Source organism: Nelusetta ayraudi, unplaced genomic scaffold (genome assembly GCF_046127955.1).
Source record: "Nelusetta ayraudi isolate G7.1 ecotype Tasmania unplaced genomic scaffold, CSIRO-AGI_Nayr_v1 ptg000090l, whole genome shotgun sequence".
Classification (NCBI taxonomy): Eukaryota; Metazoa; Chordata; class Actinopteri; order Tetraodontiformes; family Monacanthidae; genus Nelusetta; species Nelusetta ayraudi.
Window position 1 is genome coordinate 2684809 of NW_027466140.1, and position 23830 is coordinate 2708638.

The window sequence follows — 23830 nt, forward strand, 5'->3', positions numbered from 1 at the left end:
TTCTGTGAAATAAAATTATTATTTTATTTCTAATGTCTGTCTTTCAATCAGTGTGTCAGTAGTTAATTAGCTTTGCAGAATATTGGGATAGCCTATATCTTAAACTCTAGCCCAAGCAATAAAAGTATGCCTTTTTTCATGACCAATGGGTGGATACTATATACGTGTGTTTCAAAACTTTCAAACACTACAGCTCATGACCAACGCTGTCCATTGCACTTGAAAGCATCATATTCGGTGCTACTTCAACATTGAGTGTGGGATGGATACTATTGACGTGCGTTTCATGTACTGTAGCAAAGCTTAAGTCTAACAACGTTGATAAAACACTCAACTATTTTGTTTAAGTGAACACACACAAACCACAGTGGTACGAGTGAATGTAAGTTCTGGCTGTTCCTCTCCGTAATGATCCAGTAACTCCGTGCTTGGCTTTTGTTTACATATTATTCAGCGCATTTTAACAGCATTTTCCGAGTTAACGTCGTCACTTTTAAAACGTGACAGGCTGTCATGGTGTGCAGTGTTGTGTAGACTGTGATGTGGCGTTGAAAAAATGTTTGTGGGCTCGAGGAAAAAGAACAAGAAACATCGACTAATAAGTTTGGGTATTTTCAAGGCAAACCGATGGTAACCAGTTGTCTCAGGCAGCCCAAATCAAAATGTTGCCTGGTGCCGACGTCACTAACTAATGCCCAAGGAAAGCCATGCTTGCTGTGAGTCCCGGTGGCTCACGGAGGTAGGCAGGTGATCTTCATTGTGTGATTTTTGTTGGAGTGAGGTGGAGTCCAACTCGGCGCAAAATTGTTTTTCACATTGTCTTAATTAATTTTTTTTAAGTCACCAGTACGTAGCGCTCACTTCCAGAAACATATTCGTTGTGGTAGATGTGGGCTGCGGCTTTAAAATCGGCGGTGTTGTTGCACGTTTGTAAATTGTGTCGAATCTGCTGACGGCGGCGCAACACATCTGCAAGGAAACCAGTTAGATCAGAAACCAGTTGGGTCACAGGATTCACTTTTTGTATTAACGGTGATCTTGTTTTGTTTTGTGCGAGACATTTTCATAGGGCTTAGAATTATTTTGGTGGCCAAAAGAGGGTGTGAGGTGTCTTTGAATGATGAATTCTATTTTATTGATGGACTGATTGATTGGACAACAGCCACTGTGAGCATCTGTCCTTTCTGAGAATCTGACAATTTGTCACATTTCTTTTCAGTGACAAAGGTGTGGCTTTTGTCAGTGACAATGCACACCTCCACCCTGACCTCAAGAATACTGACAACTAGCAGAGGAGTAGTATTTACAATTCTCTCAATTCCAGGAGGGATTTGTTGGGTCAGAAATCAGGTAAATATTTCTGCTGTTTGTTGTTAAAATAATGTACCGTCCATTTCCACAGTGAATGTCTGTTCTGAAGAGTCTGAACTTTTATTTATATGTCATTGGTTACTGACAAAGATCAAAGATAGTGAGAAAAGGCATTTCCTGATCAGTCTAATTGAAGGACAGCGTTTTAGAGTTGACTGTGTCAACGGGAACCCGCAGCAGGCAACCCAGAGCACACAGACTTTTGTGTTATTTTTTTAAAATTTTATTTTATATATTTCTTACATGTGGCAGCGCTCACCTTGCTCTGCCGCAAAGACCAGTTGAGCCGAGCAAGCAGGTCGTTTCTATTTTTTCAATGTTGTGAATTGTGTGTACATTTTTGGGTGGACTAGTCTGTGGTCACCTGCTCATCAATTCAATTAACTTTCCATTTTCTAAAGAGGCTAATCCTGAATTCAGACCGCTGCACTTCATCTTTCCTTCAACACAAGGCAACCTTCTTCCTCAGTCCAGAGAAGGGAAGTAATTACTGGGGAAACACTGCTAAGAATGAGTAAATGCAATGAATAAAATCATTTGTAAGAACATTGTCATCACCACTGCATGTCCTAAACTTTCTGTGTCAACATTTGGTGGAAAGAACACAAAGTCTTTGTCATGTTGTATTATTTGATATCTGTCTATCATTTATATACCTGTTTGTTGTGGCATGTCCATTTGATCTCTTTGGATGTTAACTCTCAATGTCAGAATGGTTTATAGTTTATTGCACTGAGTTTCTGACTTCTTTTTTAGGTCAGATCTTTCAGGGTGTTTGGTCTCCCAATAATGCCCATTTTATCTGAATAAGCAGAAGTTGAAAATTCTTGACTTAAATTGTATGTACTTTCACCAAGTTTGTGAGAAGATACTAAATGTGAACCCTTGCAATTAATAACTGTTTCTTTAACACACTATTTTCAGAGTGCCTGCATGTGTAATTTGTAAGCTATCAACCAACAGCCTCTAGCATAATAATAGCATTGAGCCGTTCCTGCTACATTTGAAGTCCCATATTATCATACAACTCTTGTTTGACTTAATTCCTCCTCAAGATCAACTGTCTGTTTGTTCAAATAGTATGATTTCTCTTGGTTTTGTATGTGTGTAGTTCCCTTAGGTTTCCTCATCTGCAAATAAGAACACTATGGCCATCAACGTCCCAGGACTGGTAGTGATGGTGTTCTTCTACCTGATGGTGTTGGGCACCGGTATTTGGGCCTCCATGAAGTCCAAGAAGATCAAGGACCAAAGCCAAGCGGACCAGACAGAGGTAACTCTGCTGGCCAACAGAGGGATCAGCCTTGTGGTTGGAGTCTTCACCACCACAGGTGAGTGCTGGAAAACGGAAATGAGCGACTTCAAGACTGCATTGTGAGTGTACAAGGGACAATCCCATTCTCCAATGTTACATTAGTCAGATGAGTTATTACTTGGTACATGTACAGTAAACGTGCTTAGACAGGTTAAGGCAAGGCAAGTGTCAAAGGAATTCCTATTTTTTAATTTTTGTATAATTTTATTAATATGCTTTATTGCTCTTTTCATAAACAGAAGTTCACAGAGGCACCAGCAATAGAATAGCTGTCCAAATAAGGCCGCAGGTTCTTTACATGATAAAGTTATATCTATCTTTGTATAGTAGGGTTAAAATCTCACAATGTAGGTTATCTGAATATGCTTATCACGTAAACAAATGTATAAAAGTTGATTTAAACATTACATAGCAAATTATTGCCCTCACAGCGACATTTGTTGGCGGTGGCTTCATCCTTGGTCTGGCGAAGATGGTGTACACTCCCACCATGGGGCTGACCTGGGCTGTCATGTCACTGGCAGCGACGGTGTCTTTCATCATAGGTGAGGCAGTTTTCCCTTTGGTTCTTTCACTCTGGTTATTCAATTTGTTTTGTATATCACTTATGAGATGACATGGTATCTTCATCACCACCAAATAAGGTCAATGGTTCGATTCAGACCCATGGGGCCTTTCTGTGTGGTGTTTGTATGCTCTGTTGAAGTCCAAGTCCAAAACATTTTTTTATCCTAAGTCCAAAGAAAACTTGATAATTTATTGGATACAGATATTTTCCTTTGATGTTTTGAGGCGGACTCTTCTTCGCCAAGACAATGAGAAGCAGAAAGTATGTGACCATGATGGACCCCTTCCAGATCAAGTATGGAAAAGTTATCAGTGGAATTCTGTCTTTGGGACTGCTGTTATCAGACATTATCTGGGTTACAGGGACACTAATTGGCTTGGGTAAGTGACTGTTGTTTTGTTTTTGTTTTTGTTTTGCAATGAAATGAATTCACATATTGCATGACTCATAGGGAGTTCATTGTGAGGCTGGAGTTTAGACACAACGTATTGGTCGTCACCGTGTAATCCTATTCCAAGTGATATGAGTTGGTCTCTCTTTAAAGGGGCAACAATGAGTGTGATCCTGGGCTTGTCCTACAGTGTTTGCATTTGGATCTCTGCTGTCGTAGCTATTACCTACACACTGCTTGGAGGCCTATATTCTGTGGCCTACACAGACATCATACAATTAACACTCATCTTCTTTAGTCTGGTAAGTTCCTCTCCTGGTCATCAAAACGAAAATTCCTCTCAACTTCAGATTTATCAGCCAGTTAGACTAATATTTTTTGGGCTTGTTTCCTGCTCCACCTGTTTTAAAGTTTTAAAGGTCTCTCTCTCTCTCTCTCTCTCTCTTTCTCTCTCTCTCACTCTTTCACAGTGGTTATGTGTCCCTTTTGTCTTAATAAACCCTCACTCAGCCGACATCTCCAAGACAGCTTTAAACTTTACCTACCAGGCACCTTGGATTGGTTCAATTGATAAAGACAGAATGGGGAGATGGATTGACAATTTTTTATTATTGGTAAGGAATACATGAGAAAAGGTTGAGTTAATTTCTAGCCGGACTCCACAAAGTTTCAAAAATAAACCACAAAGATCTCTAATTTGCTCCTGGATGTTTTAATTTCTAAAAAAAGAAAAAAAGAAAAAGCTTTCTGATTGAATGCAATTGAAAAAAATGTGTGCACTATTGATACATACTGTGCACGTTGGAAACAAATGGCTAATTAATTAACAAAATGCATATTTTTATTAAAGGTTCTAGGTAACATGGGATATCAGGACTTTCATCAGAGGACACTGTCAGCCTCTTCACCCAGGACAGCTCAACTCACCTGCTTTATCGCAGCTCCTCTCTTCCTCGTGTTTGGAATCCCCTCCATGTTGATTGGTGCTGTTGCGGCATCGACAGGTGGAGTGATGAGGTTTATTTGAGTGATGATGCCAGGTGTTAGTTTTGGTTGTTTTTTTAAAAACTGTAATTGTGCATATTCCTTATCAGATTGGAACGTGACTGTGTACGGTTCTCCTTCCCCATACCTGCGTGGAGAGGCTAGCCAGGTTCTGCCCATTGCTCTGCAACACCTGACCCCACCCTACATCTCTGTCATCGGCATCGGAGCTATTGCTGCCGCGGTAATGTCGTCCACAGACTCAGCTTTGTTATCAGGAGCGTCCGTCTTCTCCACCAACATATATAAGAACATCCTGAGGAGCCAGGTAAAACATTGGCAGGAGAAGAGGATGGACTTCTGATTGTTCATTTCTTCAAAGCTATCCCTTCATTCACCACAGGCATCCGAGAGGGAGCTCCAGTGGGTGATCCGTTTCGCTGTGGTGTTTGTGGGCTTGGCTGGCACGACGCTGACCTTCCTAGACAAAAGTATCATGGTTTTTTGGTTCCTGGGCTCTGATATAGCCTACACCATGATGTTCCCCCAGCTTGTCTGCGTTCTCTTCTTCAACATATCCAATGGCTATGGCTCCTTAACGGGGTTCTTGGTCGGAGTGTTACTGAGGTTGCTGAGTGGTGAGCCATCAGTGGGATTGCCCGTCACCATCTGCTTCCCGGGCTGCTCTCTGCAGGACGGCATATATGTCCAACGCTTTCCTATCAGAACGTTTTGCATGTTGTCCACCATTGTTGCCACGCTGGTATTCTCATACTTGGCTTCACTGCTTCTGAAAAAGATTCCTGAGAGGTGGGACATATTTAAAGGGAAAATGCAAAGCAACCCATCCAACTTGATCATGATGACTAATAACACCACAGAGGCACAAGAAATGGAACAATCCCAAGTTCAGCGTGAGAGTGAATCAATATTGACCAAAGTTCATGAGTGATGTAGATGAAGAAAAACGTGACTAAAAAGATAGCCTATTGTAGTTTCTCTTCATCCCGCATACTTCTCACTGGTGTTTTACTTGCCTGTTTCTAATTAGCTGTCATTGCATGTCACACTTCCAGTTTTTTTTTTTTTCTAAATGGTGTAAAGACAGAAGCCGATTGTTTTACAGTTTCTGTAGACGAGTGAGTCTGCATTCCACACAAGTTTCTACTCTAACTTCCTTACATACCTGTTTAAACTTTACTTTGTGGATTTTTATTGGTATCAATAAATAATTTCTCTTTGCATCATTCTGTATCTTTGGCCTTGCATTCTCACAGATCTATGTTTAATCTTAAAACTGTCAGTCTATAGCTATATATTGTATATATTGTTTTGCTTTGTCATGGGCCTGCTTTGTTCGTCTAACGCAGTGGTTCTCAAACTTTGTGTCACACCCCACCATGGAGGAAGAAAATCTTTCATGCTAAAAGCCCCAAATTTGACGTGACTGTGTCTTGAGGGATCCCGATGAACCTGCAAGTGGCCCCATGTCTCTAGGACAAAGTTGACTTTTGACCCCATAGATTTGCATGGCATTAGGGCAGTGGTTCTCAAACTTTCTCTGTCACGCCCCACCTTGGAGGAAGAAACTTGTTCATGCCTCTCCTGCCCCCCCCCCAAAAAAAAAGCCAAAATGGTGACAAAATAGTTTTTTTCAAATTCACTGAAACAACATAAATGTGCAAATAATGTTTTACCTTTGGCACACCACTTTTTGTGATATCAAAACCAACATTATTTTTTTTCATCATGAACATTCATTTCACATTCATTTCACTTTTCTCTTCATTTATGAAATCATTTATTTTGTACAAATAAACAACTTTAGCAAATCACTCTTTGTGACAATAAAAAAATCCTGAACATTACTTTTTAAACAAGAATACTCTCACTACTCTCAATACTTTCACTTTTCTGCTGTGCAAATAACTTTTTTTTGGCAAACCACTTTGGTAACATCCACCATCCTGGCTTCCCTGTGAAACAACACAGCTTTGTGTTGCGCTCCCATCTCTTCACAAAGTGCAGAGAATAGCCACGCTTTCAGGGGTCTTGTTTTGATGAAATTGACCACATCAACATCAGTCATGCGACAACATCACATTTTCTACCCAATGACTTTGAGAAACACTGGTCTAAGGTTATCTTTAATAACTGGATACAGTCGTCCGCAATTATATTATAACACACACACACACACACACACACACACACACACACACACACACACACACACACACACACACACTAAGAAAAAGCTGCTCCGCTGCTCTTTTTTTTAAGCGCTCCCTGACGGTAGGGGGCAGTGGTGAAACTTCAGACAATTGTAGTAGTTGCAAAATGAATAAAGCAGGAAAGAAGAGCGGCAGCCTGGTCTTCGTCAGCTTGTTAGCAAGGTGTAAGGTGAGACGATGCGTATTAATTTATCCGCCGCACTTTATAAAAGCAGATCATTGAAATGTATGGTTACTCTTGATCAGACTGTATCACAAAAAGGCAGTACCAGTTGCCTTGTAACGGTGAAAGCTGAGCTGTTTTGTGTAGCTAAATGATAACCCTTCCCATAACATACAAATAAATATGAATGACCATGTGGGTTTCTATGTTTACAAATGAAACGTCTTAGCCATCCTTTACATACATACACTTGGCAGGGCTAACACTCGTACTATTGCCTAAAGCATCCTTCAGAAGAAAATTGGAAATATCCTAACTCACTTACTTCAAGTGACAGCTATTCAAGAGTAAACACTTGGTTCTAAAATACGTGTTTGGTGGAGTGGTGTTGTGACATGCGTGGAGAAATGTCTAAAAAAGGCAAACTAATTTTGCCACAGTACCGCGACCCATTACACCCAAATTGCATCATTAGGCGCGTTCTCCGTCCCAATGTACAGCGTTTAGTTTGAATATTTGGGATGTGATTCCCGTCTCTGGTGTCTCTGTCGTCCTTCTTGCATTTTGCAAACATCGACAAGATCCCTGTTTATGTTGTATAGTCTTAAATTGGGAAGCCTTAAAGGCTACAAGCCACATTCAAGAGACAGCAGAGACATTGAGCAAGCTGGAGGATTTGATCCTGTATCTTGTCACTTTCATTGTATTTCTGCTTTATTTGACCTGCCACAGAAATGGAAGCTGCGGAGCCAAGTGTGGATGCGCAGGGGGCAGCTGCTCAACAGAGTTTATTTGGAGATAAAAAGACAAGCTCCAAGCCAGTTTGGGTTCTGTTGGAGGAAGCCGCTCAGATGAAGACAGAAGGCAACGCCTTTTACCGGGAGAAGAACATCCGCTCTGCCATTGGCCGGTATCATCGTGCACTGCTGGTCCTGAGAAGTCTGGACGCGGATGTAAACAGTTCGGTGAAAGGATTCGGGCCTGAGACACCTGACCTGACATCAGAACAGGAGGCTACACTGAGGAACATACAAGTGGACTGCTACAACAACTTGGCTGGTACAACATCTCAACATTGCCTTGGGAGGGGAGGGAGCCCTTGTTTTCGCCCCTGTTTTTTAGGAAAACATTTCTCATCTTACATTAAAGCTTCTTCCTGCTGGTCCCTCTCCAAAAACTAGTTTAGGAGTCATTTGATCAAGATGAATGTTTTATATTAACACATGTGCCTATATATTTCATCCCATGCAAACATTTCACTTATCCCTCAGCCTCTTTGCTGCAGAAGCAAAATGTCGACTACGCTCGAGTACAGGAATACAGCCTGCGGGTATTGAAGTGGAGACCAAATGACGTCAAAGCATTGTACAGGGCAGGAGTGGCCACTCTGGAGCTAGGCGATGCTGAGACTGCCAGACAGTACCTGGCTAAGGCCTGCAGTGAGCAGCCTAATGGTAAGAAAGTAACCACTGCATCAAGAGTACCCATGGCATGCTTTTGATTCATGGTGGAGTCATTGGTCAGAAGTTGGTGATTTGGATGTGTTAATCTGATCTTGCATCTTGTCTTCACTGGCAACATTGTGTCTTTCGTTTAGCAGTGTTAATGTATTTAACCAAAGCAATTTACTGCTCATGTGACAATTTGAATAATGCAAATTTGAAGTCTAAGCAATTTGACATTTAATTTTTTGAAATTGTGGCCAGTCCAATTGGACCCAGACCATACCATGCGCATTTTATGTATCTTATATAAAACGTGTGGATGTCCAAGAAATCTTTTTTTTTTTTTTTGTAATAACTGAGATTCCTCAGTCAACCCTTTTTATGTATTGTTTAAATCTATGAGAGATAAAACAGTGTGCCTTTCCAAAACAAAAAAATGCTTTATTTTCTCATACAGATGTTAATGTGAGGAAGCACCTGCAGAGGACCGAGGAGAAGCTGAACCAGGAGTTGCAAAAAGAGAAAGCCATGTACAGGGGCATGTTTTCCTCCAGCCAGAAAAGCAGCTCAGTTGGGAGAAACCAAACCAAGAGAACTGGTGAGGGAGTTTAGTCTGCCCGCTAACCAGCAAAATAGAGAGACTGTTCTCACTTTTAACTGAAGTCATCTGAAGAATGTTCACAATGTTGATGTGTCTCCTTTATTTGTTAGAATCTGTGCTTTGGGTTTTAAGAATCGAGCATCCTGTAAAATTCTGGACGGTGATCAGGAGAAAAACAAAGCAGATGCTGCTAAAAATGGCTCCTAGTAGACACAAATCTTAGTTCCCTAGCAACATGCAAATATCTTTTTTTTTTCACCCACAGCAGGTGGCATTAAAATAGTTTTATCATTATTATTATTATTATTCAAAGCTGTAAATGTTGAGTCTTTTTTTAATTAAAATATTTTTTTATAGAAACTTCAACTGCTTCCTTCTTAATAAAGTTCACACATTGCAAGTATTTATTGCATGTAACAGGTTCATCTGTAAGATCCTTTTAATTGTATGCCATATGTCAGAGACACGTTGCAAAGAACTTTGCAATTGTGTTGGTTATTTATTTTTTTATAACTTCATATTTATTTAAAAGTCCTGAGCACAATATCAAGTTAAAGAGTATTTGCTTGGGTTTGGTCATTATTTTTCAAATATGATTGTACTTCAGTGGCATTTTGCCCATAAACAGAGAATAATATCTATTCCTCACAATATCTAAAATCACTGCACAAGATCACAGAGCAGCATGCAGAAGTGGATTGTTCACATACACAGTACATTCATACTCTAGGTTACATGGGAACTCAACCAATATGTAATGATGCTGCTTATAGCTTATATTTAAAGTTTATATTCAATATCTTCAAGTCAACTTACTTTTCATCCACAAAGGTCCAGAGATTAGTACATTACAGAGTATTCAAATTCTTTGAAACAGCACTGACATTGAAAAATATAACTGAAGATTACAGTAATATAGTTGGTTCTACCTCTTTTCAACTCTTATAACTCCTTATTGAATTGTCTTGTCCTGCAGCAAACTATAGTATTCCGCTTGTCTTAAACAGTGCAATCATTTGGCTGAACATGCAGCAAAACCTGCTTAAATAAGTACCTTTATTCACTACCTGACTAGAAATTATTTAAAGTTTTAGAAAACCATTATGAGAATTTAAAACAACCCACAAACCACCTGAGAGAACCTTTCAATCACACCAGCGGTAGATGGCATCTGTAATTTGATATCACTCTACTAAATCTTACATCCATCACAAATGTTTCAACATACATTACATGAAGGTCGGAGTGAAGGATTCAATCTGATGTCCATTTATTTTACAAAAGTCATTTCTTAGATGGCTTCCGTTTTAGGCTCAGGGACCTCATAGAACCAAACACTTTCCGCCCCAAGTCCCTCAGAGAACGAGAGCGTTGAAGGGGCATCCGTGGAGGAGATGGAGAAAAAGAAGGGGAGGAAAGAGGGGAGATGGAATGGCAACTCCCCTCAAGGCTTTGTGAACGAGACAGGTTAAAGAGACTAGCTGTAGAGGACAGACGTTTGTCTTCGCCCGTGGTGCCCAGCAGCCTGATCCCCTCCTCTTTGCTGAAGTACGAGCCGCCTGACCCAACATCTAATGAGGACACCCAATGTCCCCTCCTCGCAGGCTCCTCATTTTGGTTCCGAGGTACCAACAAGCCTTGTGACTCACTCCTGAATAAAGCCCTTCTGGACAGCCTCAGGCTTGAGCTCCGCCTCTCTCCTTCTTCCTTGCCCTTCCTCCTTGAGAACATGGGCGAGTGCTCGACTTTTGGCCTCCTTTCACTGCTGCTGGATGAAGCCTTCATCTTTCGGTGCTCCCTCCTCCAGCTTCCGATGCTGTTCCTCCTCCAACCATAGCCGTATTCGGCTCTGTCCATCTCCTCCCTTTCGCTCTCCAACTCTTTTCCCCGCAGGCGTCCCTCAAAACCTCTCCAGAGTTTGCTGTAGGTCTTCCGCGATGTCTGGGCTGCTGACTGGTTCTGCTCCTCATCCCAAATGGAGCTATAGTTCTCCCTCTCTACATAGCTACTCACTGTAGCTGCCCTCACCAACCTGTGGGAGGCATGCTTTCCTTTATAAAGTCCCTCCCCCTCCGCTCTATTCCAGCCATTACTACCCACACCCCCTCCTGCACTGTGCCGAAGTGAACCACCCCTTGGTTGTATATTTCCATGGTCCAATGGAGAGCTCCATTTGTTTTTGTGCGGCAGGGAGCACTGGAATGGTGCATCCCTGCGGAAAACAGACAGAGGGGTGGCTCCAAGAGGCGATGGCTGGAGGGGACGTGGAGGGGAGCGTCCCCGAGGATTGGGGCGAGAAGCAGGGGATGACGCTGTTGATGAGGGAAGGTGGGATGGGGAAGGTATCTGCTGGTAGTGGCAGTGTGAGGGGTAGTGAGGAGAGGAGACTTGGATGGACTGGTATGGGTGTATCGGGCTGCTTGAGTGTGAGAGTGGTGGGGTGAGGCTGGCCTGAGACTGTGGAGAATGGGTGACACTGAGAGACAGCTGTATTGGTCTCTGAGGATTACGGTCAGTTAGCCGAGAATAGTCATGCGACTGATCATTGTGGGCTGTCAGGTAAGTCTTAGTGTGTCCCCTCACCTCACCTGCGATATCTGTTTGAAAGCAGTCAATATCCAACTCGACGCCCTGTTCCATAAGGCCGACTACAACAGCCCGAGAAAGGCCAGAAAGGCGGGAGATCTCTCCCACCATGGGGGAGTCCTCGCTTAATTTGGGACTGGAGCTTGGCTCCTTAATGGAGCTGCTGCATGAAGCCCCAGAAGCTCGTCCTAAAGCAGGGCCAAACACTGATTGGTCAGTCTCCAGTGGAGCACTGCAACCCCAGTCCACAGAATGTGAGAAGGCAGATGATCCAAATCCAGGACTGGGCCCACATGTTGGGTTCACCTCCAGGGAACTGCGGTGGTTCAGATTGCTTGGGCACGTTGAAATACGTGAGCGAGTCCTAAGTGCTGGTGTGGGCGTAGCAGCAGAGTTGGTTACACTTTCACTTTTAGGATTGTCCACCAGGGATTGACTTGAATGCGAACCTGGCGTCAGGTTCAAGTTAAGGTTGAGATGCAGATTGATATTCAAGTCCTCTCCAGTTGCTGAAGGAAGGTTGCCCAGGTTAATGGAGTTCCTAGTGGCTTTTTTACCACTAGTGCTAAGGCTAACTCTTGCAGTGTTTCCAAGCAGTGACTTGCCCGGGGTGACGTTGAGTGTACTACGACTCTCGAAGGCAGAAAGAGACTGTGTAGAACCGTGGGTTTTGCCTTGGTTATGAATACCTCTGTGTGTGACTGAGGCAACTGTGGTAGCTGAATTAAGATCCGAGGTGGAGTTCACCCGACTGTGGTACTGACGTGCCAGTCGAGAAATGTACTGCTCCAACTGGGTGAAGGAAGGGGGCTGGAGAGGCGGGGCTTGATTAGTGCTCGCCTCCTGATCTTCGTCGACCTGGGGGCCTTCTGGACTTGGCGAGGCCGAGTGCTCCTGACACTGGGAGGTAAAAAGGGGGCTCTGCAGGGCAACGGCATGCAACGGGCTGGGGTAAGGGTACACCTCTTTGGTCCGACGAGACACCAGGTCTGTGCAGTAACGAGGGTCCAAATTGGGTTTTGGATGGACGGAGGAATTGGAGGAAGAGTGCGTGGGGTCAAGAAGTTTAACTAATGAACTAATGACAGAGTCACTGAGTCCTGAACCAAGGTCTAACAAAAAATGAAGACCGGTGGCTTCAAGGTCACTTTGCACTGCATGAGAAAAAAGATAATATATTTCAATATATTAAAATATTTCAAAACATTTTATTCTCAAATCATTATTCCGGAACTGGAATTACCAACTTTTACCATATTACAATATCCTCTAAATTGATATTTGCATTGGGGGATCAGGTTCCTCCACCAGCTCACCTGTCACTGCAGTCTCCTCTTGGTTTTCGCCATCTTCCTGCCTGCTCTGCAAAGCAGCCTGTAGTTGCACTGCACCTTCTGGCCACAGGATGTCAGTGTTATCAGTCGACAGAGGTATCTGGTCCCACAGCTTCAGGGGTCTGGCAGGTGGTGGCGCTCCGCTCTGGGCGGCCTCACTAGATACAGAGTAGCATGAGTCGGAGAGAGAGCTCCCACTCACTGAGTAGAAACCTTGATGAGAGGGAAGAAAGCAGCGAGTTGGTGTGACTCTTGCTTTGATAATATCTATACATTTTTATGCTTAATGGCTGGATGGAGAACATAGATGTTTTCTAGTTTTAAATCTAGTCTTTAATTAAGTCGTTATGCTGTTTATAACATGCTCCTGAAGGGTAGTGTTTGTACTTGGTGTGCTTGGACTGGGTTATCCGGAACAGGAATGTGAGAGCTTGTAGACACAGGCAACAGTAACAATGAGCGTGAATAAGAGTTTGGCAATGACAGGTCTGAAAAAAGGTGGAAGAGGGAATGCAAAAGATGGACGAGTCCATTCCACACCGTGCTAGAATGCAAAGGTTGCAGAAAGGTGTATGGTTAATGTTTAATTTTACTCCTGTTTTTCAAGGTTTGTTGCCTTTTTTATCTGGAGGTACCTGAACTAGGTCTGGAGTCACTGTCCAGATGGAATGTGCTGCTGGGATCTGGTGTTGGCGGAGATAGCAGGTCGACGGGAATGTCCCAAGAAAGAGTGGACCACCGTGAGTTATTCCCCCTGCCAGGTGTTCCATCTCCTGAATTACTGCCACAGTCATCCAGGCTACTCTGAACAGGAATGGGCAACATGTCTGAAGGAGACGGAGCCTGAAAAAAAAAAGTTAGGCCATGAATAGTGACAAAATACAATGACATTTTTAATTAAAATCATTTGCAATTAAGGCAAAGAAATTCTTTAAAATCTGCAATCATCTCTAGTAGCATCAATCAAGATTACATTTACGATAGTGATACAAAGAGCGACTTAACACACCAGAAGAATGATGAAATTCAGATTCATATAACTTGACAAATCAAGGCACAATCGCCTTTTTAAATCAAATTTGGATTGTACATCAAGACTAAATAATTGTTATTAATTATATGCTCTGATACTAAAATGCATCTTGATATTGTGAATATAAGAAAACCCACACAGCCAAATGAAGCACCGTCTAACTGTGTATGTCCTTTGGAACTGTGCTTGTTTCACTTTAATGTACCATACGAGGACCACCTTAAATAGACACTGCAGCTGCTCTGAAGGCCCCGTGTCCCAGCGAGAGCAGAGGCCCAGACCCCCCCATGTTTTGGCCATGACATCATTTATCAGAAACCCTCCCCTGTGACATCACGCTACTTCCTGGAACCACCAGAATGAGCTCGGACACACAACAATCACAAGGGCCTCCACTTCCCAGATTAGTGAGGGGCTTGGGTGAAACCCCCCAGCCCACCTCCTCTTTCATTTGATTATCCTTAGACTGCAGCACAGAGCCCCTCCCCATTCCCATCTGCATTAGGCTGATCAAGAGTAGACAAGGGGAGCTCTGTGAGTGGCACTGATCAATCCTCTTGTTACCAAGGGAAACAATACAGGTAGTGACTCACAACTGTGGTGAGGGGAGGTGGGTACAGAAGATAAAGGGGGTAGACAGATGACTTAACAAAGAGTGGCAGAAGGGGACTGGGAGGACGTGGGAGTGGGGGGAAGCGAGTAAGATTTGCAGGGTCTGCCTTGTCTCCAGGGCTCCTCTCCCTTTTTTTCTTCCCTCGTGCGAAACGGGAAGTTTTGGAGTGACTCACCCCTTTTTCTCCAGTTTATTGCTTTCTCTCCCAGTAAATCTGAAGTGCGTAGCGACCGCCCGCAAAAAAAAAACAACTTAGTCAGTCAAAGCCGTACACAGCCTCTCACACACACACACACACACACACACACACACACACACACACACACACACACACACACACACACACACACACACACAAGAAACAAACCAAGACTTGGAGAAATTGGAGAGTGAGTCACTGGGTGGGTGAGGGCCGAGAAGGGAGGGGCAGACGGCCGGTTGCCGGGCGAGAGAGAAGGGCATCTTGAAGGGCCTCCTCCCCCCTCCTCTGACAAATAATCCCACCCCCCCAACTTCCATAATATCGCTGCAGCCTGACGCCCCGAACTCACCATAGCTACAGCTGCTGGCTCACCGACTCTCGCTCGCCTCTCCGCCCACACGCAACCACAATAGCACAACAGGCCCCTGCGAAATATTTAACTCCCATCCTCAACTTGCGCACCGGCAATCTGGTCTTGTTTTGACTTTTTCCGCTCGCGTGTACTTTCTGGAGTCGGCCACAAAAAAAAAAAAAATCCCACCCACTGAATTTGGCCGGAGCCCTGGTGTTCTCTCTCTGATTTAAAGCTGTGAATCAGTCTTTCAGAATGCATTCATCCCTCTCCTCCCCTCGGCATGCTTCCAGCTCCTACGTACGAGGGCAGAATGGGTCGCACGTTTAACGGGATATAATGTTACACAGAAACCAGGGAGTGATCAAATCATAGGAGGTAGACAGACAAATGCATAACGGGGGAGTGGAGGGAGGGAGGGAAGGAGCCTGGCCCGAGTGACTGTAATGTGATATTCCTCGGTGAGAGGGAGCAGCCCCTCTGGAAGCGCACGGAGGCAATGCCCAGGTCGACTGGATGACGATAATGCTGCAGCCGTTGCAGCTGCACCGCCAGCCCACCTCCTCTTAATAAGAGCGTTATGTCATCCCTGTGAGACTCGAATCGAACGTGCATCCGGGCAGAATAATTTGGTTGGAGAGGGACGGGGAGAGTGTTTTGTCAGTGCTCGGTATTTATTGTTTCATGCATTATTAATGTGATATCGAAACATAAAAACCGCCCACACGGTTTGTCTCTTCACGCCGAAAAATAATGTTTCTTTATTATTTTTCCACCACGTCGGGTGGTAGACCGCGCTCCACGTCAAAGTGTCACTGCCGCAGTGCCTGTTTGTTTAACGTTGTTGGGTTTTTCCCCCCCAACAGCCCCACTCTCCAGTTCAGGAGGATCCCCAGGCCAAGGAGCAGAGACAAAAGCCGTCTCACTCCACAAGTCATGGTAATGGACCTCCCTGTAAGATGATGCCTTCCTGTGTTACACCAAACTTCAAGACAGCCTGCCTCCGCACGCACACAAGCGCACCCACACTACAATTTATCATCAATTCAGCTACTGATTATTTCATTAAAATCTACCAGCAGTTATTCAATTCAAATGTTTGTTTATAATAAAAAAAGTCACTTGTGAAAACTTGGAATTTCAATATATGCATTAGAAATAGGTAGAAAATAAATAAATGACTTGCTGCAGCTCCCTGGCATTAGTAAGTATGAGGAAACTCTGCAGTGTGATGTCTCCTTCACCCACGTCCTGTCCCTCTCCATGCTTCCTTCAGAAGAGGACAGCTTTATTTTTGAACGCTCGACTGGCAACCGCGTTGACGATCGGTCTTTCACCAGGGAAACTGAAGGGGTGACGAAACATCACACGCAATCGGAACTCAAAGTTCTTTCTCATAGTTCTGGAGTCACACGTCGAGGAGGACTTGATCTGTGAAGCAAATCCAGTTCCGTTTGAATGACAAAAACTTGAACTGTTTACTCATTGGAAGAATTTACGGATATGAAATGCTAACTGATGAAAAAAAAAAAAAAATTCACGTGGCAGGGCTGAGATGAATGTTTTTAAATCACATTGCTCCGTTGCGGGTGACACTATGGAATAATCCTGGCCGGATAAACAGGGATTTGCAAGGCAGAGGTTGCTGCCCTCTCTCTACTGCTATTCACATTTCAAGAGTTTATTTGCAGTGGGGGGGAGGCTTTATATTGTGAGTTATCTAATCCCCTGGAAAATAAAATAAAAACAATGACGTTTTTAGGAGCAGAACAATCTGTGTTCAGACTTTTTCAGGTGAATAATGATGACGTGCGCTCCATCACTGGTCTCCCCCCCACCAGCTGCGGTGGCGTTGCGGCCTCTTTTGTAGGTACGGGGAGTAACAATTTGTCTCCATTTATGCAAATTTACTGTGCGTCTGTGTGTTTGTGTGTGTGTGTTGGCGGCGAGCAGACTGAGGGCAGAGTGCCAGGTCGCTCCGCTTCACGGTGCAGCGCCCTTCGGAGGTGAGAATGAGCAATGCTGCTCGGCCCCTCCACAGGATTTCTGCAGCACCACGGGGGGAAAGCACAGAGGAGATGTTGGGAAGGTGGGCGGTGAGGAACACGCAGCACGTTGTGAGCCACACTTCTCATGCAGATGCCCTCGCTCGGGTGGGACTGCAGTATGTGTCCCCACACGGATATAAACAGATTTTATTATTTACAGTTTATTCCTCACTTCGGCGTAACCAAGAAGGGATTTCATTTTATATTATCGCTCAAGCTTGACTATACAGACAAATGTACCATATTGCAGCATATTACAGTGAATGAAGTCACTGAGGATCCGATACGTAGACCTGAGAACCACACACACAAAAAAAGGCATTTTTAGCCCTCTGTTTGCAGCTTTCAAGTTAAAAATGGTCAATATGTAGCTACAACTTGCTGTGTTTGAGGCATCAGAGGGTAGAATCAACACCTGCCAATGTCGACAAGGTATTATAGTGAGGAATCAGTGAACTTTGCGACATCACAAAGGGCCGAACTGTGTGAACTGTGCCTTATGCCACACTTTTTGAAGAGTGGTGCACTCTGGTCGTTTACTCCTGGGCTAGAGGCTCATTGTTGTTGGAAAACACTGTTTACATTTAATGTTGCATGATGCAGTACCTCTGTGGTACCACATTAAGTTTTCAGTTTGACAAAAAGTGCAGTTTGTTTTTGAGTTTAATGACCTCCAGTGGTCTTCTGCTTTTTCCAGACTTAAAGCTGCAATGTTTTTTTTTCCCCCTCATTCTTTAAATCCATCAATCCTGTATTTTGAGTGTCAAGTGCATCTGTTGCCATCCTGCCTTCTCCATCACAATCTGCAAAATTCAAAATGAAACCCCCTCACATCCCAGATCACAATCAGTACTCGATGCCTGCCATGTTTGAGTGACTCAACCCCGGCTCGTGAATCTTCATACGTCCTCCCCAAAGACGATTTTGCTTAACTAATTTATGCTTATCCTGTTTTCCGACCATTAAATCCTGTTTGGTGCGCTCACACTCATCTTTCTCCTCTCATTTCTTTCAACAGGCCCTTCCTCTACGTCACTTCGCAGGTTCACGTTCAGGAATGTTTGCGGTGTCCAAGGCCTCGGGATGCGACTTGTTCCCATGCTGCCCGCCGTATTACCTTTCAGGCCACATTCCCCTCTGTTTCCCAACACAAAGGGACTCAGAAGCTGTGAGGTGGATGCATCTCAGTTACAGGTCGGAGAAGGACTGTGGAGGGGGAACTTTAAGGGTGAGCGGAAGGCCATGAGATCATACGTCTCGGCTCTACTACACTAGAGCATCCAATAGGTCCCTCAGCGAGGAACTGGGCAACCGGACAGAGAGTAATGTAGTTGCACCCTCACCGAGTCATCGTGTAGCGATGTGAATGCAAACTGCGTGAGGCCAAAGTGACCTTTGCAAGCTGATGAGTTTACCAAGCGGGGCTGGAAAGTGCTGCAGTGAGCGAGCGGCTGCTGGCTTGTATGTTAATACCTCTCCCTGGTTTCCAGCGCATCCTTCCCACCCAACCACCCAACCACCCGCCCGCCTCTATCTAACCTTGAGGCAGGGCACAGGGCCAGCCGGCCTGGAGCTGCTCCTGGCACTCTGGCTGGCCTCATTGACATTTGCTCCATGGGCACACACACACACACACACACACACACACACACACACACACACACACACACACACACACACACACACACACAGTGCTGCTTCTGCTGTGTAAACGTTCGGGCCGGCTTGCCGAGTTGATCTCTGGCACCATCTGCCTTGGATGGGTGCGCTGCTGCGGGCGCTGCCATGCCTGACCATGCCGCCACCAGCATCACAATGTGTCCACCCGCCCGCCTCAGACCGGCTCTGATGGCAGATCACCATCATTTCCAGCATCCATATTTAATAGTCTCGCCACGATCCGTGCTGCCAACTGACCTGTTGCCCGGGGGATGTCGCAGAGCCATGCTTCCCGTCCGGGGCGCCTCTCCCCGGGGTGCCGCTCTCCTCCCGCGCCCTCCTCGGCTCCGGCGGCTTGACGGTAGCGGGTCCCCGCTCGTCCAGAGCCGCGTCCACCATCTCCTCCTGCTTGCACCTGAGCACCTCCAGCTCCAGAACGCCGGCCAGCGTCGCTTTGAGGCGCTCGCCGATCCGGACCCTCTCGGTGCCCGACCACAGGGAGTTCACGCAGCTGCGTCGGCCGGCCATCCTCGGACGGAACCGGCTCCCTTACCGAATGGATGTGCGAATGGATAATTGCGAACTAGGCTCCAGAATGCGCAGTGATGAGGGTCCGGACGCGCAACATTGCAGCTGGCGCTACACGAGGAAGAATGCAGTCATCGCATGCAGCGCCGCTTCTCGCTCATTTGAATTAATGAAGCCGGTACACGAGCCGCGTCTGACAGTAATCTGAGGTTTAATTTCCTGATGACAACGTCATTTTCCTGCCCTTTTATATCACCCATAAAGCCTGCCGCTCCGTCTGCAGCATTGTCAGGGGGTGACTGACTGAGAGCAGTACATGTGGGAGAGACAGCGGGGGGGAGGAGCCTCTGCAGCGGGGCTGGACATGGGATTGGTCCGGGAACTTTTTCAAATGGACACAGGAGCGGAGAGGAAAAAGAAGAGCTCCCTGGCTCTTCCAGCTCCCGCGCGGCTCTTCGTTGAGCAACTGCACGAGTTGAGTGTTCTAACTGCACATACATTCCCGTACACACATCCGGAGGAGCCACATTGTGCCCTGATGATTCTATGAAGACTTGGCAAGCAATCACGTGTGCGATAGCGGTGAAGAAGAGAGTCGGTGTGTTTTTTACGGAGTGTCAGTGAACGCGTCAGACGCGAGCAGCATTGAGTAGCGTTGCCTGCCTGCGACACATCATCGTTAGCACTTGTTTCAAGGCCTGTACTGCTTAAAACACACAGCCATCATGCCATTCAGGAGGGGATATTTAAAAAACACACAAACAAAACATTAAAGGTCCAGTGTGTAAAATTGCATTTTTGACTTTTATATTGGTAAAAGCTTTATAATGTTCACAAATACCTCCATAACACAGTACAACAAAAGTCATTGTGTTTTCCTACCCAGAGAACGGTTCCATCTATATATCTATATCTATATCTATAAGAATATACATAGAGCAAGAGTCTTGCTCCCAGCTATATGCCGTCTTGCACCAACGTATGTTTAAGACAGCCGGTCTGGACAATTCAGGCCGCCCAACAGTGCGTTAATAAAGAAGAAGGTGGACGAACTATCCAAGTTTGTGTGTGCAGGCCACCGTAGTTCACTCACAAGCTCGGCAGAGGGAGTGTGAGCGAAATAGTGCCGCAATCTAAAACGTTACCACTTGATGTCGCTGTTTCTTCTCAAAATCTCCAAATATTTAGACACTGGACCTTTAACGCGCAGACCCCCAAGTCAGATTTTACTAGAAAATGTTAACTAAAATACTTTCTTTTTTTCTTACTTTTTTACTTCACTGGAAAATACTTTAATGTACCAAAATAGTTGGTACATTAAAACTTAATATAAAATATAAAATATAATAATAAAAAAAAAGTAAACTAAAGCTTCTGTCTTGTTGTCTTGTTATCAAAAAACAAATATATCAATATAGAAATTAAATTTCAGTCTAGAAATGATTCTGTCATTGATAAATTGATTTATATGCAGGAAACACAGCAGCAGACTCAGCTGCAGTAGCTGTTCAGGTCAGATTTTTAGAACAAATTATTGCTCATATTTTTAATATGGTGGGTTGCCCTTGTTGCACTCTGTTCTATGTGTGTGCGTGTGTGTGTGTGTGTGTGGGGGGGTCTTACATTGCATAAATATGTACTTCACCATGATAACAAGTAGATGCAAAATTACACTGTGAGATAACCAGTATGTGTGAATCTGGTTGCAAGCACACGCACGCACCACTAGGTCGAAGTCTGTGTCTTGTTTGTTGCTCCTCCTCCTCCTTCTCCTCCTCTCCTATAAAGCATCAGCGTGTGGAGCAGCTCCTCGGGGTTTGCCGACTTCCACCCGAGGGGACGTCACCACCGTCAGCCCGGGCCAGACCGCTGAGTACCATCACCTCCATCACCACCGCTGGTCTCTGCAAGCCGCCCAACACAGCAAAACAAGCATGGCTCCTTTTGAGAAATCCATGGAGGTTATGCCCTTCAAAGAGAGGAAATGTCTCGGTGAGTCGACTACAATCAGTCTCGTTTCCAGAACGGCCTCAGTGCGTTTTATCACTGGGTCTGACGTGAGCGACTTTTCCATTTTTCTTCCCAGAAACAAGGAAAGACGAAGTGTGCAGCATTCTGTCAAAGTTTCCCAACAAACTTCCCGTAAGTTCAAAACGTAATGCATCTATTTACTGTTGACACACTGTGTGTGTGTGTGTGTGTGTGTGTGTGTGTGTGTGTGTGTGTGTGTGTGTGTGTGTGTGGGTGGGGAGGGATGTGTTTGTGTGCGCGAGCTGACCGCCAGGTGTGTTTTTGCATCCAGGTCATTGTTGAACGTTACATCCGTGAGAAGAGTCTCCCGCTATTGGACAAAACAAAGTTCCTGGTTCCCTTTGAGCTGACGCTGGGTCAGTTTATGTGCCTGCTCAGGTGAAAACACATTTTCTTATTCCAACTATTTCTCTGCCAACTTTCTGACCTTTCTCTTGAAAATGCAATATTAGTATAGACCTTTACAAGTCTTAAATATTTTTTCAAAAAACGTTATTTTTCTATTTCTATTTCTCTCCTTTCAGAAATAAGATTGCACTGGACTCCACCCAGGCGCTGTTCCTCCTGGTGGCTGAGAAAAGCATGTCCTGCATGTCGTCCAGCATGGGGGAGGTTTATTCTCACCACAGGGACACAGACGGCTTCCTCTACATCACCTATGCCTCGCAGGAGATATTCGGGGCGCCTCCACCGGCAGCCAGGCCGCCCTGCTGAACAAAGAAGCAGACAATGTGAACCTCGCCTCACCTCGCGGTGACACATGAACTGGGAGAGCAGGAAGAAAGTCAAACGCCTGGGATGTTCCTGTCCAGGTTCTGTCGTCTCAAACTGCATTCAATTCTACTTCATGATCCCTTTTTTTATTCTTAAGTCCTGCCACCCCAGACTGGTGGACAAGATGTAGACAGCGGATTCAATCACTGTTTTTTTTTTTTTTTTACATTGTTCCACAATACAGACAAACAGGCTTTTGTCCTTTGTCGCACCAGAACTTTAAGAATCCTGAAAAGGTCGATGATAAGAAAATGATTGCAATTGATAACAATGTGAACGCTCCAAAGTGTGTGATGCTAGTAATCTACCGTCTTCTGAGCACTTATGTCCTCTTCGTTCGAGAAAAGATTGCTTTTTAAAAATCTTTGTCTTCCCTTTGAAAATGTGAAATCTTGACTCTGGAGGCACTCGCTGAAAACATGGATGTCAATATAATGTTAGTCTTGTCTTGACTTGTTCTATGTATCCAGCTCTTTGGCACACAACAAAATAAATCTGTGTCCTTTTAAAATGTGACTTTGTGTAATATATTATCAGCCAATATATGTTATGTTTTGAGGTAAAAGATATTTTTTAATCTAAACCTTCAGAGCTTTTCAAATCAGTTCAGTTCTGTTGTTTTTCCCAAATGTGTCAACGTTGCAACATTAAGCAGGTACATCACTTTCTGTCTCTGATGGGTCAGGAACTTTTGACGTCTAGTTGAAAATGTCTCGGCACTCAAGCTCCTACAGGTGCCTCATTCCTCACTTGCCTCCAAAGATGCACCACTCCCTCCACATGACCGCGTTATATAAGGTGCGACCGAGTTAACTATCCGCCCGGGGGTCAGTGTGTCGGGGGGGGGGGGGGGGGGGGGGGCATGGCGAGTATTTTTAGACACGCAGTTGTCTGAGCAAAACACAGAGACCAGAGCAGAGCAGACCGGAGGTCAACGGAGGCACAGGAGCTGCCCTTCCGTAAACAGTGGAAGAAAAGGAGGGAAGACAGGGAGGGAGGATGGGAAGAGGAGAGGGAATGAGACAAACAGCCTGGTGGAGGACAGGAAGGAGGAAAGAGTGTACAGCAGAGATACAAGCCGTGACTTCACACCACTGTGGGCATTCCGGCGGACCTCTGTCACTGTGCCATCAGGCCGTCATCAGCAGCAGCAGCTCTAAGTGATCTGTTCCTGGACACAGATGAGTCAAAGTGCCCAATGGTCAACCATGAGTAACAACCTCGTGTTGTAATGCAAATGATACTCATAATTTGTGGTCTAACGGAACCTGTCATTAACAAATTTTGCATAATTGTGAGGACAATAGCTCGGACTCTGGTGGAGCAGACTTGTCCGACTCTCAGATGGGCAGAACCAACAGCTGGCAGAGGCATCGGTGAGATATTTGGTGCCCTTTGTGACATCACAAAGTGCACCGAACCCAACCACAACCTTAACCCCAACCCCAAGGGCTGTTGAACTTACTCAAATGTATCATTGCCCATCATAGCACAGCCGTCAGAGTCAGCTGTTTAACCCTATAATCTGTTGACTGGTGGGATATGTCCACTGGTGAATTTATTCAGCTGTTCTATGAATCAGAGCGAAAGAGCGTCAA

The 23830-nt window shown here is 44.8% G+C and overlaps 4 protein-coding genes across 6 annotated transcripts; 3 read left to right on the top strand and 1 right to left on the bottom strand.

Moving 5' to 3' along the window:
* The first annotated feature begins 363 nt into the window (after positions 1-363).
* Positions 364-5583, top strand: LOC142901916 (high-affinity choline transporter 1-like). 3 transcript variants are annotated; one of them, XM_076046651.1, is made up of 10 exons: positions 364-382; positions 1220-1350; positions 2483-2702; positions 3118-3231; positions 3479-3634; positions 3799-3947; positions 4116-4259; positions 4496-4649; positions 4740-4957; positions 5033-5583. In XM_076046651.1, exons 3-10 carry the CDS (start codon positions 2519-2521, stop codon positions 5579-5581), a joined length of 1668 nt encoding a protein of 555 aa, XP_075902766.1. In that variant the 5' UTR covers positions 364-382; positions 1220-1350; positions 2483-2518; the 3' UTR covers positions 5582-5583. The 3 variants fall into 3 exon arrangements, with proteins under 3 accessions (XP_075902766.1, XP_075902765.1, XP_075902767.1); XM_076046650.1 differs by lacking the exon at positions 364-382 and adding an exon at positions 1086-1167; XM_076046652.1 differs by lacking the exons at positions 364-382; positions 1220-1350 and having other exon boundaries at positions 2564-2702; positions 3099-3231.
* A 1354-nt stretch (positions 5584-6937) lies between these two features.
* Positions 6938-9438, top strand: ttc9c (tetratricopeptide repeat domain 9C). Its single transcript, XM_076046775.1, is given in 5 exon segments — positions 6938-7032; positions 7759-8085; positions 8298-8480; positions 8929-9037; positions 9039-9438. Coding segments are annotated over 4 exon segments (711 nt in total). The 5' UTR covers positions 6938-7032; positions 7759-7760; the 3' UTR covers positions 9133-9438.
* Positions 9439-10325: 887 nt separating this feature from the next.
* LOC142902008 (uncharacterized) lies at positions 10326-20153 on the bottom strand. The gene is made up of 4 exons (XM_076046773.1): positions 19158-20153; positions 13628-13835; positions 12975-13205; positions 10326-12812 (listed from the first exon to the last, which is right to left on the bottom strand). The coding sequence occupies exons 1-4, from the start codon at positions 19425-19427 to the stop codon at positions 10357-10359; spliced, it is 3165 nt and encodes a 1054-aa protein (XP_075902888.1). The 5' UTR covers positions 19428-20153; the 3' UTR covers positions 10326-10356.
* Positions 20154-21227: 1074 nt separating this feature from the next.
* On the top strand, positions 21228-22173 carry map1lc3cl (microtubule-associated protein 1 light chain 3 gamma, like). Its single transcript, XM_076046776.1, has 4 exons — positions 21228-21419; positions 21514-21569; positions 21730-21836; positions 21983-22173. The coding sequence occupies exons 1-4, from the start codon at positions 21362-21364 to the stop codon at positions 22170-22172; spliced, it is 411 nt and encodes a 136-aa protein (XP_075902891.1). The 5' UTR covers positions 21228-21361; the 3' UTR covers position 22173.
* The last annotated feature ends 1657 nt before the right edge of the window (positions 22174-23830 follow it).

Coding starts and splice junctions, on each gene's coding strand:
- LOC142901916 (XM_076046651.1), top strand. CDS start 2,519: ATGGCCATCAACGTCCCAGGACTGGTAGTGATGGTGTTCTTCTACCTG. Junction 2,703..3,117: donor TGGAGTCTTCACCACCACAG/GTGAGTGCTGGA, acceptor TTGCCCTCACAG/CGACATTTGTTGGCGGTGGC. Junction 3,232..3,478: donor GACGGTGTCTTTCATCATAG/GTGAGGCAGTTT, acceptor TGATGTTTTGAG/GCGGACTCTTCTTCGCCAAG.
- LOC142902008 (XM_076046773.1), bottom strand. CDS start 19,427: ATGGCCGGCCGACGCAGCTGCGTGAACTCCCTGTGGTCGGGCACCGAG. Junction 13,836..19,157: donor CGACATCCCCCGGGCAACAG/GTCAGTTGGCAG, acceptor TTTTTTTTTCAG/GCTCCGTCTCCTTCAGACAT. Junction 13,206..13,627: donor TGACTCCAGACCTAGTTCAG/GTACCTCCAGAT, acceptor CCTCTCATCAAG/GTTTCTACTCAGTGAGTGGG.
- map1lc3cl (XM_076046776.1), top strand. CDS start 21,362: ATGGCTCCTTTTGAGAAATCCATGGAGGTTATGCCCTTCAAAGAGAGG. Junction 21,570..21,729: donor AGTTTCCCAACAAACTTCCC/GTAAGTTCAAAA, acceptor TTTTGCATCCAG/GTCATTGTTGAACGTTACAT. Junction 21,837..21,982: donor CAGTTTATGTGCCTGCTCAG/GTGAAAACACAT, acceptor CTCTCCTTTCAG/AAATAAGATTGCACTGGACT.